Below are 19,582 nucleotides of genomic sequence, written 5' to 3' on the forward strand. Positions count from 1 at the left end.
ATTTGTCAGGTGAATCTGATTCACAATGACACAGTGAATTCATACTGCACGGGTACAAATTAATCCTGTCACAAGCCTAATGGGTCATCAATAATCTTGGCATTCAAGAAAGAGAGCAGGTGTCTATTATTAGCATGTTTAATTACTGTAGTCTATAGCAAATATCATCCTTGCTGATGAATACTTTAGTTTAGTTTATCACTTCTAACTGTGTTCAGAATTTCAGACGCATGCTGGTGGCAAAGGAGCAGTCAAGGTGATTGTAAGACCAAAAACATGTCCATATTTTCAATTGTGATCAGCTGATATATGCACAAAACAGATTGTTTTGTATTCATAACTCATGTACCTGTATGTGGTCAAAAGATGTACATTGGGACATTACACGGTCCGTATGGTGTAGTGCTAAACTGTTGTGGAGTTCACACTTGCAATTTCGAAAATGTTTTTAGGAAAACACATTTAGTTGAGAAAACAGAAACAAGCTGCCCAGTGGCTGCTTATTTTTGAACAAACCCTGTATGTGTATAATCACATCAGCAAAGGTCAGGTTCAACACTAGCATTTATTGTAACTGAACAATCTGTGTTTGGATTTTCCACAAATAATTTATAAGGCTTTATAAACCTACATGAAGGATTATAACCGACATTCTTGTTTTACTATAAGCAGCTTTGAAGGGACTGCAAAATGTGATCCGTAAATCTTGCGAACAACACAGCGAGTGACAGGAAACATTAGAACTCAAAAGCAGATGCTATCAATCCTGGAACAGAGATTCCATTTGATGCTTTCTTTTACAATCCTGCTTCCTGGACTGGATCAATAAGGAAAACAATGTTGAATCAAAATGAAAATGTACTTATTTCGTCTGCATAATAATAATTTATTACATACACCAACTGAACAGCATGGGTTGCTTCCCCTCTCTAGTAAATGGAAATCACCACGAGACGATTGTTTTTGTGCATCCATAACATTTGTAACGTAATTTGGCTTGTTTGAAACAAACTTCTTTGCTTGATGTCTATCATGTGTGTCTAAAAACCCCACAGCTGAGACCTGTCATTCTGTAGGCCTTTATCACATCATATATCATATTAACATTTGCCTTTTTTCACTGTGGCCTCATCTGCATGGTGTGATCCTGTGGTGTGACAAATCCAGTTCACCTCTTGTTCTGTTGACACACTACACTAACAAAACTAGCTTAAGTCTGGTAGCTCTATTTAAATGCCACTGCTTTAACAACTTAAATCCTTAATTGTTTTAACTAGTCAGCGGTGGTTGGCAGCAGGACAGTAAATGAAGATTAATACTGTATGGTTCATAATGTCTTCAGCTAGTTGGCTTGCACGTCATTGCTGGTCAGGTGGCTCTGTTAATCAGCAGGACTATAATCTGATATCCAATAAGAGGATTCAGTTTCCTATTCCATCTGGTTAAATCACTGTACCTGCTAGTTATGATAATGTTTTTAATGACATGCCACAACTTTATTGATGTATGGGTTTCATATAAAAACAAAATATTATTTCCAGGAGTCTGTGTCCTTGACTCACTTCAACTTCTGAAGAATCCTGCGCCCCCTCTGAATCAGGAAGTAGGCTAAGGCTTAAAGCCTTTATCCTCTTTTATGAACCTACCAGCCTTCCTCTGTTACCCTCCAGTATCTGAATTTTAAAGTATTGCACAATAATAACCAACAAACACAATTTATTGTACATTTTAAAAAGTACACATAACTCTGAAAATAAAAATAGAAAATTGCAGAGTATTTTGTAAAAGTCTTCTTCAAGCAAAACAAAAGACTCAAAACACGCAATATTATTTTCCAACCATAGCCTTCCAGTATGACTTCCTTGGGGATTGCAAAATGATTCATGTATGGCACAGTGTCTATGCATTCATAAATACACGTGACAAAAACAATACTGAATCTGAGTCTATTCTGTCTTTAAATTACCCAAATCAGCTGTAGGTACTATCAACTCACATCGTGTAACTTATCAACTAAAAGGGGGTGAATTCATGATGTGTATTTGTAGAGATATGCCACACAGCCGACCTCATGTTAGCCAGGCAGCTCAGCCGGGGATAATGGTATTTAGATGTCCTGTAAGCATGCGGATCCTCTCAGTCAGCAACATTAATGGGGCCATGAGGCATCCTGCTCATGTCCTCCATGCTTAGGTAAAGGGGGTATTAGACAGAAGTAATGCTGGCTGGTCTGCGGGCTCTGTCTGTTGTGTAGTCTTAGGGGGATCGTCATGGGGAGCAAAAGCAAGGTGGCCAACATGTGGGATAGGAGGCAGAGTCTCTTCCCCAACTACAAAGTAGCAGATTTAGACATTAATCGAAGACCCTCGGAGATTGCTTATCCACTTGCCAAGGAAAGCTGTGTGAAGACATGGAACTCCATGCAGGAGCTGAACAGGGACATCTACGACATTTATGCAGAGTATGAAGATGAAGAGGATGACTGTACTCCGTACGGCTTCCTCAAGCAGAATGCACCCCCCAAGAAGAACTACATGATCAACATCAATGTAGGGGGGAAACCCTACCAGATAGCCTACAAGACGGCCGCCAAGCATCCCAAGACCAGACTAGGACGACTGGCCACCTACACGGACCACAACATGAAGCTGGACCTGTGCGATGACTACACTGTGACAAACAATGAGTACTTCTTTGACAGGGACCCGGATGTCTTCCACAGCATCTTCAACTTCTACAGGACTGGTGTGCTGTGGATCAAGGATGAGTTGTGTCCCCGCAACTTCCTGGAGGAGATCAACTACTGGGGCGTGAGGATCAAGAACACCCACCGCTGCTGCCGCATCTCTTTCGAGGAGAGGCAGGATGAGCTGAACGAGCAGCTGAAGATCCAGCGGGAGCTGGAGGCAGAGGTGGAGATCGAGGAGAATGAGGAGCTCTTTCATGACATGTTCATGGGCCAGACGCGCAGGGCTATCTGGAACTTGATGGAGATGCCGTTTTCGTCTGTCAAGGCCAAGCTGATGGCGGTGGCCTCCAGCCTCTTTGTCATAGTCTCCCTGGTGGCCATGACTCTTAACACAGTAGAGGAGATGCAATACACAACTCCTAAAGGTCAGCTCAGTGGTAAGACGTACTGGGAATACGTGGAGTCCGTCTGCATCGCCTTCTTCACCATGGAGTACCTGCTCCGTCTGATGTCCACTCCTGACCTCAAATCCTTCAGCAGGAGTGTGCTCAACACCGTGGACCTGATTGCCATCCTGCCTCAGTATGTGCAGGCCATCCTGGAGTTCTTTGACAATAAGGAAAACTACATGAAGCATGAGGCCGACATGCAGGCGGTGGGGCAGGTGGGAAAGCTGGGCCAAGTGTTGCGGATCATGAGACTGATGCGAATCTTTCGTATCTTGAAACTGGCGCGACACTCCACAGGTCTGCGGGCGTTTGGCTTCACTCTGCGTCAATGCTACCAGCAAGTGGGCTGTCTCTTCCTTTTCATCGCCATGGGCATCTTCAGCTTCTCCGCTATGGTGTACACTGTGGAGCATGACATGCCACAAACAAACTTCACCAGCATTCCTCATGCATGGTGGTGGGCAGCTGTAAGTACGTTGTTGTAAAATGTAATAGTGTAAAAGCGCAGCAGGGCAGGACTCGGTAGTTAACTTAGAGGGAAGATACACAGTATGCTGACAAAGTCCCTCAATGGTGTGTTAATCAGTAATGTTATTAGATGACACTCCAGCACTACCTGGCTTACAAAACACAATGAGGTCATAGCTCTACTGCAGGATGGTTCACCTCATGCTTTGGTATGTGTGACTTGCGTGGCCACTGGGAATATTCAACCAACAGATTGTATATTTACTGATTTATTCATGGCGCCTGGTCAGTTTTAAAGGATGGAATAACCTGGTTAACGGATTGAGTTATGGTCTTTGATTGAGTTACGAACCTTTGATTTGCTGCCTGTTGCCATGAATAAACCCGTAAACAGATCTTTCCCCTCCCTCTCTCACCGAGTGGAAGAATCTTACTTCTAATCCAGGGGAGGTTATGATAATGTCTGAATGATAGTAATGGTTACAGTGAAGGTAAACCCTCTGAACAGATTTCCAAAGACTTTAGGGCAACATTGTTATAACAGGATACATTTGTGAGGTGTCTAGAATTTTACAGGCAAATTTAATTGAAATTAAGGCACATGAACAAATACAGAAGAAGTACGTGCTTCTCCTGATGTGAAAATGTGTTGGTAATAATAAAGTTCAACAACTGAGTTGTTTTACTGGAAGTGTGGGTCCCAATAAATGCCAAAAAGGCCTAATTATGTGAGTTACAGTTGGTCATTTTTTCATCACTTTGGACTACCAACAATTCACAACATAGCGAGATATGGAAGCTGTTTCTCGATCTAGCTGAAAACCATGTTCCCCAATTGGTAGCAGTAAATCCAATATTAAGTAAAACAGTATAATCAGCTAACTTTACAGGGTTTCTCAGTGCAGAGTATAAACTCACAAGAAGGTCTCTAAACGTTTTGCTCAACTAGAACTCAAAGATTTCTGATTGTCTGGTATCTCGAGACTAGTGCAGAGCGGCTCCAGAATTAGGACTGGTTGATAGCCACAGCATTGCATTGTGTTCTGTTAATTCTTTGTTTCTCTTTGTACTTACCTGTGTCACTGGGTTAAGAATAAATTATTGTGGATGTCCTGGCTTCCATTAGAATCTGATCCTCCTGCCTATATCTTGTTGTGTAATATAGGCAAAATACAGTGTTTTTTCAAAGGTGCAAAATGCCCCAATTGACCACATGGATCAGCACAGGTCTACGAAACAAGACACTGACTGAACCTCCTGGTGGGTCTGAGAGTCATGTTTCTCCATCACCACTGACTGCTCTCTTCCCTCCGTTGCAGGTCAGCATCTCTACTGTGGGCTACGGAGACGTCTACCCAGAGACAATACTGGGCCGTCTCTTCGCTTTCATCTGCATCTCTTTTGGAATCATCCTCAACGGTCTCCCCATATCCATCCTCTTCAATAAGTTCTCAGACTATTACTCTAAACTCAAGTCCAATCAGTACACAGCCTCCGTGAAGAATCGAGGGAAGGTGAGGTTTTCCGATAGGACAGTGGACAAGTTTAACCGCTGTTTTGGAAGCAGTCAATGTCCCGCACATTGATTTCTTATGTGACTTTTAAAAAATTAATATGTGATGTGTATGTGATGATAGGTGGAACAGGGACAAAAGATTCGATCCCCAGTAGTGGCACATCTGGCTACGTGTTTGGCAGCTTTTGTGGTTGGGATTATTATGTACAAATAAACTGTCAAAAAGAATTTGGAGGAAACTTGTATAAATCTATGCACAAAACACATCCTGACGCACAATGTTTCCATTTGATGTAATGGTGCAGCTTTTTTCCCTATAATTATCATGTGGCTTCAGTGAAGTTGGAACAAGCAGGAATAAGCTTATTTTTGATATTGTTACCCAGTGAGGGAAGATGTTTTTTTCAAATCTAATTAAAATGTACAATGTATTTGAACTATTTAACATATACATATGTTTCGAAGTAGTTCCCACCGTGAAAATGTATAATAATGTCAACATCCTACTGTTAGAATGATGGGATCAAACTTTGCTAGTTTGGTTTTGGGCACAAGGGATTGAATTACAAAAGCTTTTAAATGACCATAGCAGCTCTCAGGGCATTGACCTTGTTGTTCATCTACAACATTACTCATTACTCCACTGAGTTTGGAAGATATACTTTTCAGAGACAGCTTAACCTTCAATAATGGTGCTGCTTTTCATGTGTTTTCAATGTACTATAGTTCTGTATATATAGAATGCACACAATGCAGTCTCATAAACACTGTCCTGTCAATACACACTGTACTGCTCCTGAAGCTAGTCTCCTCATTGACTAAATACTACACCTTTTCTGTTGTCTTTTTCCTTTCTCTCTGTCTTTTCTATTTTATTTAGTAAATTAAATTTAAGTAATGTAAAAAATGAAGATAGTCCCTTGATTGTACAAATGCCAAAAGTCTTGCACAAATGCTTTCAATAAAAAACACATTTTAAACATAAATACTGCCTCTTCATGTAAGTTTCAGGATACATTAGACCTGTTAACCTGCATCTCTACTGACCTCTTCTGAATAACCTTTGCTATTGCGAATAAAACCTCCTTGGTGCAACAAAAAGAGGAGAGTCAAATATTTAACTGGCATTACAGATCGACAGCACCACAAACTACAGTGTCCAAAATGACAACACACTTGTCTGACACAGTAACAGCAAACCTGATAATGATATGAATGATAATCCTCATAAAGGTAAGATCTGGCAATGTTTTTATATTACTCTCCATTTAGCAAGGCCTACCTAATAAACTGGACACTCAAAGTGTATGAAATCTGAGGTGAACAAAGATGCTTCCTGTCAGACCAGACTGGTTTTAGTGATGAAATGGGACATGTGGACCCACCAATGTCAGGAGGTTTGTGGGACATAATAAAGAAAAAGTGGCAACAGTGTTTTATGATGTAGAGAAAGTATATGACATGTTATGGTGGGAGACAGTGACGGTTCTAATTGGATTAAAGATTTGATTTTATTATAATACACTGTTCTATTATTATCATTCAGAACTTTTACCCTGAAACTGCACACTCCGGTACAGTAGGTGGCGGTATGCACCTATTCAAGTTGGTTGCCACCCGCCAATCAAATTAAAAGATAGAAGAAGAACACCGGTATCTGCTGCAGTGAATCCTCAGAAGAAGAACCTTCTCTCACAGTCCTCTGGTGCTAAAGTGACCTCTGCTAGTTGTTAGCCTGCTGTAAAACGATGGCTCCTCCAGTTGCAGTGTCGCCTTTGATTAAGGTTTGTGTTGCGGTTCATATTGTGAAGAGATGCCGCTCGTGTTTTACTGTAAATGACCGTTGCAATCGTAGTTCAGCTTGCTAGCAACACACAGCACGCTAACCTGCTAGCCGTTAGCTGGGAACTATGCTAGCTTACAGCTAACGTTAGTGGTAACTGATCAACGTTAGTTTTAGCATCTGTGCTGCATTATAGCTTTGTTTTATTATTGCTTTTGTTGAATATTATTGTTCGGTGCAACGTGCATGGATTGAAATATCACCAACATCATCGTTGACGTTGCTAATAGCTAAGAAAGTCGCACTTGGTGTCTCTATTGAATCGGTGTAATGCTAGCACTAGCACTGGTTGTTATATAAATAGAAATGTCCTTGGATATAATGGACATTCATCCACTAAATTATAAGACATTTTATAAATCATATCGCATCCATTATCTCGGTGAAAACACACAATACCGTTTCGTTAATGTATCTAATTCAGCTGTAACTCGTGTTTTTGAATACGTTTGTTTTCCTCGTCGCCCTCTGCTGGTTATTTACGTTACTAAAACTTCTAAAGTAAATGTACTTTCCATTGATATAGTAGATGAATAGTAGAACGTCTTCTTTCTAAATACTTGATTGACGATTTGCACAGACTGTGAAGGGACTGCACCACTGACATTCATTTGATTTCTCCTTTCACAGACCGCAAGGTATTCAGCTTTGATTGCTGGAATCATCTATGGCAAAAAGAGATATGGTGAGTTATTCTCAACTATCATGCATAAACGCACCGTAATATACCAGTAATTTGTACGGCATAGGGGAGTACATTTGATGCTTTAAACATTGTCTAAAACCTGATTCTCTTACAAAAAGCATACAAGGTCATTAGCTTGAAACATCAGATTATGAACTCCAGTTAATTAATAGATTAAAGGTTTTAAAAAGTGCCAAAAAGACGACAGATGACACTCAGTTCCTGCAGCATTTTATTAAGGATGATGTGACACTTCATGCCCTAATATAGGTCATTCTTGATTAGTGCATCTTAACAAGATGTTAGATAATGTTACTAAATGTCATTTTGAAATGCAAATCCATTTTTTTATGCTTTTAAAAAATAATAAACTCCTTATTTTCCTCAGATAACTTGAAGCCTATTGCAGCTGAGGAGAGGCGGATCGAGGAGGAGGAGAAAAAGGTTCGCGAGGAGCAGGAGCGCATCGCAAAGGAGCTAGCAGAAGGTAGCTTCATAGGCTTCAATCCTGTCAAATATGTAGTCTACAGTTTGCACCTGCATGCTGCACTGTTTACAGGGAGGGGACGCAATAATAGCAACACCAGTGTGTACAAAGTGGTCGTATAGTCATTCAATGTAATGCACGTTATTTGTCAACTTATAATTATAAATCATATTTGCTCTGTAAAATCCTAATTGTACTAATCCCACTTTTTACTCTTTCCTTGCAGCAAGTGAAGATACTATTCTGAAGTGAAGCTGGTGTGCCGTGTGAGGATGTCCATGTGCAATTCCCAACCTGTTCCTCCTTTTTTCCTGGAGTAATGACGGCAAAGTCGGGTCCCAACCAGTCAAACACTACCGTGTTATGGACGTATTCACTGTTCCCTTGTACAATACAACACCTCTCTGGATTGCCATAGACCATTATTTGTAGGTTAGTGACATGATCTAAAATAAAGCTCTTACATTGTAATACTGCAAATTAAGCTGCACTCATAAGTTATAAAGTTCATGTTGGTAATAAATGCATAATTACATGATCACTGTAGTCTTCGTCTTTGTTTGCAGACATGTCCTTAGGTTATTATCAGTTTTTTCTATCAGCCACTGCTACAGGACAGGTATGACAAAATGAATGAACACATTATTTTATAGGTATTTTATTCAAGGTAGTAATCCTATCAAATGCAGAAGTTTTTTGTGTGTCACTGTTGGATCATGTTCAAATTGCTTCCTATTTGCCAACACTTTTAATGATCACTGGTTCCCATTTACTATCGACACTTTAATTATTTGTCCTTTTAATAATGTGAAACCCCGACGGGGCTTATTGTGTTGATCTTATGAAAAGACGAAGGTGCATACATATAAGTCATTTAATTATCTTATGGAGTATGTACTGTAGCTTTGTGAGCCTACGTAAATTGATAGTTAATAATCAAGGCTTTCGAGTTTGAGAAACATGAGTTGCAGATGTATATTTACTGTGAAAATTGATTTTCAGTTTAGGTTAAAAGGATTGGTCAGCACGGGTAAAGTGCTGAAACAAAATTAGAATTAAATGCTCATTATAAATTTCTTTTGAGTCTGACAAAACGGTGTAAAACTCAAACACTCAGCTTTTCACAAAAAAGGAAAAGCAGCCCAATTGAAAAGTGGAAACTAGGAAATGTGTTGGTATTTTTTCCTTAAAAATAACTTAATTGTCAAAAGAGTTGCCCATTGTCTTACTGTTTATTTACTAAACAACTAATTGTTTCAGTCCCAAGTACATTCCAACCTTGTTCAAATGAATTATTTCTAATAAGTGCAATATAATTTGAAAGTTTCTGTAAAAAAAATTTGACTTTACAGAATTATGGGTCAAATTAAACATGACATTTCCCTTAAATCCAACTATTCCTGCAGCCCCTTCAGGGTCATGTGTTGCTCACTGTGAAGGCCACTACAGACATGCATGTTGCCCAGATGCTATCAACATTCATCTTACTGAAGACCAACCCTCACATTTGATGGAGAGGTTTGTGTATTCCTCTGACAGTCACCTGTTAATATCACCTGACATGTCTGGAGTCCAGACATACTGAGCCTAAGCTCCAGATCAGCAAGTCTATATCATTTAAACCTAGCTTTTGTTTTCAGATTAGAGATGCAGAGTTAATACTGTTTACATGTCACGTGTCAGGTTGATAGTTTCGACAGCACTGAACAGCCCAGGATGTCAAAGCAGAGGCCTTACCCAATATACTCAGGACATATTATTATTAGAATAACAATGCTAGGGCCGACTAAAAATACAGCTGGACATACTGGCATGCTGCTTCTCTTTACTTATTTCTCACCTTCTGTAGTTAACAAAAATATCTCCTCAGGACTGGTGAGGGTGGCAGGACTGGGATTACAGTCATTTGTAACAAAAACATAAAAAATGAAAGATAAAGACAAAATGCTTTTAAAAACTAAAAATCAATTATTCAAAGAAATAAAAAGGTAAAAATGGCAGGTCCACAAAATAGTCATTAAGAATTGATGGAAAACATACCGATGAGAAATTGTGACTAACAATGTCAATTAGGTTTAAATGCATCTGGGGCAAATTATTTGGTGAGTAAAACAGCCCACTCTGGTCTTAAATGAGACTGCTTTTACACTTGTGCATCTGTATGCACATTTGCTGGTACATACGTGGTGTAAACGTCCTGTAACACAGCTCACCTCCCAGATTACAGGTTGAAGCTCTGGCAGTATTTACGGACAAGATGACAGCACGTTGCCTAACCGAGCAAGAGACAACAGACGGGAACACCTGAGCCTCTGCTGGCATAACATGACAGGGCGTCATTACTCAGTGCTGTTCTCCACACTATTTTATTATGTTAAATGCTGCGTGCTATTTTTCATTTGGGGGCCTCATTGATGTAGAAATGCTATTTTTACTTCACTTTCACGTCCTTTATCTTAGACTTTTGGATTTGTTTACATTTTACACCCAAATAAAAAGTTTTGTTCACAGCAATGAACAAGAAAAACTCTCCCAGGTATTGTTGGGAAATCCAAAAGTAAGAGTAAAAGTGAGAACGTTTATTTTTGTCCCTCAAAATGAAAAAGCCTGTATAAAAGTAAAACAAAAAGAAAAAACGTAACGTTTGGGAAACATTTGATCTTAAAGAAAGAAAGATGGCTAGTTTCAGGGACATTTTAAGTGCAGAAAAACAAACTCCAAAATCACAACAAAATCTTATTTCATACTTTTTCATTCACACTATCACATTACTTTATCAGCAGGTATGATTCCACAAATCTTTATGTTTTCACTTGAACGTCTTCATGCCTAAAAGACGCTCGTCTGCTCGTGTAAAACACATTCGCCATGGACCTGCGACTTGAGGCTCGGGCCACCTCTTTGCCCTGGGGCATCAGCTGTTATGCATCTCTTTATAGAGCTCTGACAACAATTACATAAAGCCTACACACTGCTGAATGCGAGGGTTCATCATCAGCTTACAGTGGGGGATTTTGTTAACTGGATTATCGGTAGATTTAAACACTGCATTTAGGTTCAAGAAGTGAAAAAATAATCAGCGAGCCCGTCTGTGCGTCAGGTATAAAAAGGCTCACATGCCGTCTTCTCAGCACAGCTCAGACACTCCAACAACTCTGCACTGAAAACTTCATTCTACGCTTCAGGTAAGAAGATGCTGCTTTGGGAAGATGCTGCTTTGGGGGGGGGAGGGACCAACTGATCTTTTTACAAACTAAATAGAGTTGCAAGAGTTACATTCTTTTTTCTTTAGCCAGATACTTGCAACTGTAAATAAGAAAAATCAAACCATCACGCAAAGTAACATGTGCTCGACTTGGGTTTTGCTTAGAATGGACTTCCAAATGTTTCCCCTGGTGATGTTGTTCCTGGCCTGTGTGGAGCAGAGCTTGGCCTCCTGCGTGGTGGACAGCTTCACAGTCAAAGACGACTTTGACCCCCAAAGAGTGAGTACAGGAATATGTCCACGTATTTAGTTCCAGTGCAAGTTACTGTATCTAGAATTGGCCTGATACCAGTTACAGCAATACTACTATGTAGGCTCAGGACAGATCAATAGCTCCCGCAGATGAACAAGTAGAAAAACAGATTGAACAGGAACACAATGATCGAGATCCTCCAAGTAAAACAAGACATCATCAGCATGCAATTAAATATAGCGTATTATGTACTACAATCAGGGGTAATGTCAATCCCCTCATATCCCTGATTGTAGTACACACCCCCCCCCCCCCCCCCAAAAAAAACTGTGTTATGTATGTATGCATAGCCATATTCTACTGATGAAATGCCTATCAAAAGAATCATCTTTATGATTTTTCCCCGGCAGTATGCAGGAAAGTGGTACGCTCTGCAGAAGAAGGATCCTGAGGGTTTGTTCCTGCAGGACAACATCTCTGCTGAATATACTCTTGGAGATGATGGTGCCATGGTCGCCTCCTCCAAGGGCAGAGTCACTCTCTTTGGGTGAGTTTGTAACTTTTGTAGAAACATATTTAGCTACAGTCTGAATGTTTAAATAATTAAAAGGTTATATTGCTGCTCGCGAATGTGACTTTTCTTTCTTTACTTCATATCCAGCTTCTGGGTTGTGTGCGCTGACATGGCTGCTCAATACTCCGTGCCCGACCCCGGCACCCCCGGCAAGATGTTCATGAACTACCAGGGCCTGGCCAGCTACCTGTCCAGCGGCGGTAAGCCTGCTCAGTGGTATGCACACATTCTCTCTCTCTCTCTCTCTCTCTCTCTCTCTCTCTCACACGGCTGAGACTAACTTCTTGCTCTCTGTTCTTCCAGGTGACAACTACTGGGTCATTGACACCGACTATGAAAACTACGCCATCACCTATGCCTGCCGCAGTCAGAAGGAGGATGGAAGCTGCGAGGACGGCTACTCCCTGGTCTTCTCACGCAGCCCCCGTGGCCTCCCCCCCGCCATCCAGAGAGTCGTCCGCCAGAAACAGGAGGAAATCTGCATGGCCGGAGAGTTCCAGCCTGTGCTGCAGTCTGGTATGTACTTAGTCTTTCACACTGAGCTTAATATACAGACTATCATGTGCCTCGACATGCATTTAAGGGTTTAGTTGATGCTCTGACGCCAAAAACACATCCAACATTAAGAGGAAACAAAGAAGTACAAGTTTCTTTGAAACAGGATTTTTTTTTAGAAATACCAGTTTATTGTTTATTCAAAGTAAATGTTTCAAGCTTTGTGTTACATTTGACACGTAAATCTAAGACTTGTACCTCTTTTCTTAACAGGAGCCTGCTAAACTGTTTGTTGAGCAGCCCTTCATTAGATTGTTCATCCTGCCCAGAATGAAGACAAAGCTCTTGGAGAATAATCAGCTTCTGTTTGTGATTTGCTATTTTCCAACGTCATTGGAGAGAATTACCAGATAAACCAGATTCAACGCCCCATGAAAAAAAAAAACCTGTCACCCAAGATTAAAATATATTTCCAAGACAAATCTAATGAAAACTATTACTGCAGGAGGGAATGTTATGAAATAACAGCACAGTATTGTCACACCGATGGATCACTGCGTAATCACTCTGTATTGGTGAAAAATACATTTTGTAAAGAAACTGGCTCTTGTCCTTGTCTTTGTAAAAAAAACTGCTGTGTAAGCAATTTAGCTTGATCCTATCTAGTGCACAAACACATAAAACAGTACAAAAATATAGTAGAACAAATGTACATATTACAGATAAAAGACTATGAATGTAACCCTTATTTGTTGGTCTGATTGTAACAGTTTCTGTAGATATCAGATAATTACGACTCTCAGTGACATTATGTATTGCACTTCTCCTTTCATACCAATAACGACAAATTATTAACAAGCAACAACTAAATCTTATTTTAACACTAAGTTTAACAAGTTGTCCTTATGGATGTATAACACAGCTGGCCTATTCATTTGTAAATATATTAAAAAGGAGAAGTCTAGTGAAGTTCTATAATCTTTTAGTAAACAAACATTTTTCAGAAAAAGTACTGACATAATAAGATACTGACATATCTTATTCCTCTGCCGTAGAGCTCTATTGTTGACCAAAAATCATTAAACCAACTGTGTATTAACTCACTGCTGACAATAGTTCCAGACAAATGTGTTACTTCTGTTTGCTTTAGTGCCACAGACAGTGGTAGAAAAGTCAGAAAGTAGTGAAAGGCTGACACATTGTTTGTCGTGGTCTTTTCGTGGGATTTGTTTACAATAAAGTCATCCATACCATAAAACAGCCAAATCCAGAGATTATAATGATATGTTATGGATTTATACCAGGACAGGGTGTGTTCAATCCTTTTACTGCAGATCTCCACAATCCAACAAATCTACAACTGCTTCAGAAATAATGATATTTGAGATGCTAATCTTTGCCGATGAGAATTGTATTCAATCACTTTTATCTGACAATCTCAGTCTTTGAAACAACAACAACAACTATACACTATCGAAACAGCTGATGCCTGTATTACTGTTAATTAGAGCAGGAGTATGAATAATAAATATATGCTTATAATGAGATTGGGCAGATCAGAGTTTACCCATAATGTATATTATATATAATCAGCACTTTGATCTCTATAAAATGTATTTACATCGTACAAAAAGTATTTAGAAACATATCAATTCTACCAGACTTGATCTTGGTCTAGTGCTCCCCTGTATACCTCTCTGGCAGCGAGTACAGGCCAGGCCTTCCCCAGTAGTCCACAGCTCGGACTCTGTACAGACCACCGACCTCCTGGTCCACTACAAAACACAACATGGTACATGGTCTTACTTCTATGGCTGGATGTCACGATGCCATACAGTTTGAAAGGCGAGAAAAATTCTGGTTCGTTAGTCATTGCCATCATTTAACAATCCTTAAATGAATTAAGTGGAAATTCTTACCAGGTGAATAAACATAAGAAGTAAAAATGGTGTCTTGAGTATTAATTCTGTTGAATTCCTTGTCAGTGGAGAACTCCACTTGAAATGTCTTAATGCATCTGCAAATACAAATAAGTTCAAATGCATAAATCAATGCTGACATACTCAATTTCCACAGAGTCAGTTCTGGATAATACATTTTCTTGCAGTGACATAAATAAAGTCATGATCATGTGCACCTACTTGGAATCAACACAGTGGTCGGACCAGACAATCAGCACTTGGCCGTTCGTGATCCTGATGAAGTGTAATCCGTTGGTCTAATTAAAAGTCAAAAGCAGTTGAGAGTTCATCTCTTTTGAAATAGTCAGCTCAGTCCCATACCAATCCATCAGGCTTTCATCATAACACAAGCTTTGAGTTACTGTCGTCATAAAATCACTTTCTCACATCGCAACTGGAGAAAATGACAAACGCGGACACAGATCGCACAAGGTAGGATTCAACTGAAGATAAATACCATTCATGAAAAGCTCCGAGGTGGACTGTGAGGCACATGCAAAACGAGGAAAACAGTCACATTTAGTTTGACTCGACATTGTTAATGTGTGTTGGTACCGACCTGGTCTGGCTCCGCTTTGGGCTGGGCACAAACATGGACGAGGAGGACCGACGGCACAGACAGTTTGGCTTTCAGAGTCAGAGTGTCCACTGCAGGAACTTCCCAGGGTCCTTCGACGTGAGGGTCCTGACACACAATGACACGTCGTTAGTGGGTCACAGCATGTCTGATAGCACTTCATTGAGAAGGAAAAGCCCAAATAGATCAAAGGAATCAGCTCTGCCTAAATGTTGATAGTGCTGGTGACAGCAAATAGATGTCAACAACAACAATCCAACACGATTTCCATCCCTGAATACACCTCGTCACAAAACAATTTTGGCAAAAGACCAATCACAATAGTTCTCAAAACAGACTAATTCTTTTAGAATGAAACAACCCAACAATCATTTAATGTAGATTTTTTTTCAAACCTAAATTCTAAATAACTGTGTAGTAGTAGTAATATAGTGTATTATGTATGGCATTTACAAGTCTTTTAATTCCCAAATTGAATTACAGAAGCAACAAGTTTCACATTCGGCATTGTAAAATTACTGTACACAACTTTTGAAAACTGCAAAAACAATAATGTAAATTTGTATGATATTGTTGGGCCTTCCTGTTTACCTGCACACTCCTGAGGCGTCTGAACTGTTCTGCTGTGGGGTAGTCGGGGCTGCCCATGCTCTGCCACAGCTGGTACGGGTTGGTTACGTTGTTGTCAATGTAATACGTGACGTACATAAGACCTGGATAGCAAACACAAAGATAACAGCCAGCACTGAAAATGCAGAAATAAAAGACCCTTTTAAAATACAAACGTAACTATAAACACCTTTTAATCTAGCGCAACAGTATCATTTTAAACCTACCCTTCTGTGCAGCCAATCCTTTCAGTGAAATAGTGACATCATCAGTGTTAGTGGAGGTGCTGTTGTCGTCACTGTTGTAGATCAGCACCGCTGCCTGCCAGCTGTCTGAGCCTCCTGGTATTACAGGCTTGTGGCTGCTGGCGAGAACTCCCACCGTGCTGTTGCTGCTTCCTGCTGAGCTCAGAACCTGAGCCAGGATCTGGGTCTCTCCTGAAAGTACATCATATACAGGAGAGGCAACGGGACTATTAAAATACGACTGGGGCAGATGAGACGGTACAAGGGGCTGCTTCATAACTCAACCATACACCTCCACTGAGGCACATGTAAAACCCTGGAGATGTCCCCCGTTTCAAAAGTAAAGAGATCGTCACCGAGCAAAGCCAGCAGGCCCATGACAGTGAGGACGGGCTTCCTGATCAGCTGGACGTGAGGCGGCTCGGTGTTGTTGACCTGGAAGCGGGCAGTCAGCGTGCGCTGGGTGAAGGGGTGAGGGTGGTAGCTGAGGAAGGCGTTGTCGTTGCTGAGCAGGGTGTAGTTGATGGTGCTGTTTGGGTCAGCCAGCAGCAGATCCTGGTGCTGGTTTATTACCTGTTGTAGAGAGCAGGACAGAAGACTGGTTGCGTGAAATTTAATTTAAAAATTAATTTCTCATTTGAGTTGGCAAAGAAATTGCAGCCATTGTAAAATTCGGAATTAGCTTCAGCCATAATTTGCTCTTAATTTAAATTAAAATCTGATTTTCATGTTGCCGTCCTCCATCCCTTCGCCTCACCTTCACCACCATCGCAGCGTAGGTTACATCGGCCCTCCACTCCTGAGGCCTGGACCAGCCCACCAGCGGATCGGCCTCATCATTGTAAACAGGGAGGCTGTGGAAACGAGGGAAACGCTCCCGGATCTCCCCCACCGTCTGGATCTCCTGCTGGAGGATGGGCAAGGAGTAGCCTCCTCCCTGAGGAGCAGAAACAGAAAATTAGCTTCGAAAAAATATACTAATTGCATTAGTTTTATAATTAAATATAGTTTTACTCAGGCAATATGTATTTAAATAACATCACCATCCTTGTTTTTGTTCTCGAAAGTGAATATATCAACTAGATTGTGTCTCCTATAGTGAAAACAAATATCCTCACAGCAATGAATATGACAAAACATTTCATATTTCTTTTTAGATATGCTTTGATTCCAGAAAAGTGAACCTTCTTGTGCAGGGCGATGTAGTCGATCCTGACCCCCGTCTCTCCGGTGAAGTAGTTGGTGCCGTTGTAGCAGTGCTGCAGCATGGCCCAGCAGTACGGCGAGTGTGGGGGAGAATGACAGGAGTCTCCTGGACCCCCAAACCTCAGGAGAGTGCTGGCAGCGCGCAGACCCTCCGAACAGGCGTCATAGTAGTTTAGAAACCCTAAAGAAAAGTGTGATATACATCAAACTGCAGGTAGACATTAGGTTTCCTATACGAGTTTCCAATACGCATTTATCAAACATTTTTAGATTAAGTAGTAGCAATATAAACATGTATAATAACAATAGATCTATGAGAGCAAAATTGATTTGCAACACATTTGCATTTCCTTGTAAACTTCCACTTAAAAAATAACTGACATGACATAAAAATGTCATGTAGGATGAACAATGTGTTTACCTTGAATTGACACAGTGACGTTATCAAAGTCATGGTTGTTGGGCTCATTCCATGTTTCAAAGTTCCACTGAGAGACACTTCCCAGGCCATACTTATCTGTAATTAAACACGACATTAAATCACATTATGCAGGAAAGGATCATACAGTTCAGTTTAATTTCATTATAGTCTAATTATTGTTATAGGTTATGTTACATCAAACAAAAACATTTGCACGTAAGTTTAATGAATGTTTCTGTGAGGAAATTACAACCAAGGCTGAACTTATCCAATAATGTATTCTATTTATTAGTAAAACCTCAGCAATCAAAAAAATACATAAATATATATCTCACCTTCATCTTTAATAGCAATCCCCTCCCAAGTAGGTTGAAATAACTGGCAATAACCATTGTAAACATTGACTTAAACACTGCTTCTCAATTGCAATGATTGTATTTTTCCGAATCAGGTTTTCATTGACCATGATTAAGTGGTATGGAGAGCAAAAAACATACAGTATGCAACACAATTGTGACAAAACAATGGCACTCACCGATGTACCTCTTGGCTATCAGATAAACCAGATTTCTCCACTCGACCAGTTGTGATTTGTCCTCAAAGTCAGTGAAATAGTTAGAGACGCTGCCCATCAGTTCAAAACCTGACAACCAGATGTGCAGGAATTAATAACAGTTCAGATTTTAACAGCCACATGTCACGAGTGCATAACATAACATAACATCTATCCTGTTAGCACACATCTGGAAACCAGATGAGAACATGAAGACTGGTGTGATTTATTGAGGAAGAAGACTTTTAAATGTGGTTCAATACCTGGTCTGAGTCCATTAATCCACAAGAGTTCTATGAGCTGGTCTAGTTTAGTGAAGTCGTACTGGGGTTGTCCTCCAATATCTCTGCAACAATAAAATCAGAGAGCAGTCATTCACGGAACACTCATAATCATACGGTATGTGATCTTCAAACTGGACAAATACATGATATTAAGTGGCGTGTTCTCATTATCACTTGCTGGTTTACTTACTGTGCAGTAACCAACTCCAACATCCAGTGGATCCTGACCTGCTGGATCCCTCCGTGGGGGACTGAGCCCACATAGGCCAGGTTCAGCTGCTGGTCCGTGCTCAGGTCAAACTGGTGGGCCTGGGTGTGAGGGAGCGGGGGACTGTGGCACAAAGCACCAGTGACACAAAAAGTCATTTAAAGATTGACTTTAAAACAATTTATCAGCTTGTTCATGGACTTAATTAATATTAAAGTGTTGCCCAGTAAGAGTCAGTCTGACATGATTTATCTCTTGAAAAAAAAGAACACTTTAGAAGTGTCTTTGCTTTGTTAAAGATGTTGGTGCAACATTATTTAATACCTTTTCTTAATAACAGATCTTCTGGTAGATTCGGTATGAAATTAAAACCACGTTAATTTCTCCAATTCAACTAAAATGTCATCTTTCTCGTCCATTACTGTGCGTTTCGCTATAATGATTGTAAACAACAACAACCATACCAGAAACCAGTGCTCCTCCAGAACTGTTTGAGATCTCCCACTGGTCTCCCCACATCCACTGCGATGACGTAAGAAGTTGCTGAAGTTTCGCTGACGTTAAGAAGTAACATTAAGACAGAGAAAGTTTTCCAATGCATGTCTGCGACCGAGCATGGCAACTTTGTGGGTCGCGCTAGTTTAATTGCTCAGAAATGTGACGTTAGTAACGAGGGGGCAACTTAAGCCCAATATGCATTAACGTTACACGTTGTACGTTATGAGAGTAAATAATAAAAGAGGCTTTTAACATGATCCACAAAACAAACGCGGGCGCGAGGAGGATGTCGCGGTCAGCTGAGCACGATGACGTTTAATGCGTGCGACCCTGTTGGTGTTGGTTGTTGTAGTTTT

The 19,582-nt window shown here is 40.4% G+C and overlaps 3 protein-coding genes across 3 annotated transcripts; 2 read left to right on the plus strand and 1 right to left on the minus strand.

Annotated features, from left to right (window-relative positions):
- Positions 1–2,270: 2,270 nt before the first annotated feature.
- On the plus strand, positions 2,271–5,192 carry LOC306697800 (potassium voltage-gated channel subfamily V member 2-like; the record flags this gene model as incomplete). Its single annotated transcript, XM_079161848.1, has 2 exons — positions 2,271–3,605; positions 4,926–5,192. The coding sequence occupies 2 exons, from the start codon at positions 2,271–2,273 to the stop codon at positions 5,190–5,192; spliced, it is 1,602 nt and encodes a 533-aa protein (XP_079017974.1).
- Positions 5,193–11,508: 6,316 nt separating this feature from the next.
- Positions 11,509–12,948, plus strand: LOC306697025 (purpurin-like; the record flags this gene model as incomplete). The annotated part of the gene is made up of 5 exons (XM_079160765.1): positions 11,509–11,622; positions 12,006–12,142; positions 12,257–12,369; positions 12,473–12,685; positions 12,938–12,948. 5 exons carry the CDS (start codon positions 11,509–11,511, stop codon positions 12,946–12,948), a joined length of 588 nt encoding a protein of 195 aa, XP_079016891.1.
- Positions 12,855–19,431, minus strand: idua (alpha-L-iduronidase). The gene is made up of 14 exons (XM_079160961.1): positions 19,193–19,431; positions 18,711–18,851; positions 18,500–18,582; positions 18,219–18,326; positions 17,684–17,779; positions 17,241–17,443; positions 16,814–16,993; positions 16,413–16,629; positions 16,039–16,248; positions 15,794–15,915; positions 15,185–15,310; positions 14,806–14,882; positions 14,584–14,681; positions 12,855–14,439 (listed from the first exon to the last, which is right to left on the minus strand). The coding sequence occupies exons 1-14, from the start codon at positions 19,327–19,329 to the stop codon at positions 14,339–14,341; spliced, it is 1,899 nt and encodes a 632-aa protein (XP_079017087.1). The 5' UTR covers positions 19,330–19,431; the 3' UTR covers positions 12,855–14,338.
- Between the last annotated feature and the right edge of the window lie 151 nt (positions 19,432–19,582).

The sequence above is a fragment of the Pholis gunnellus genome (assembly GCF_910591455.1).
Source record: "Pholis gunnellus genome assembly, chromosome: 6".
In the NCBI taxonomy this organism is placed as follows: Eukaryota; Metazoa; Chordata; class Actinopteri; order Perciformes; family Pholidae; genus Pholis; species Pholis gunnellus.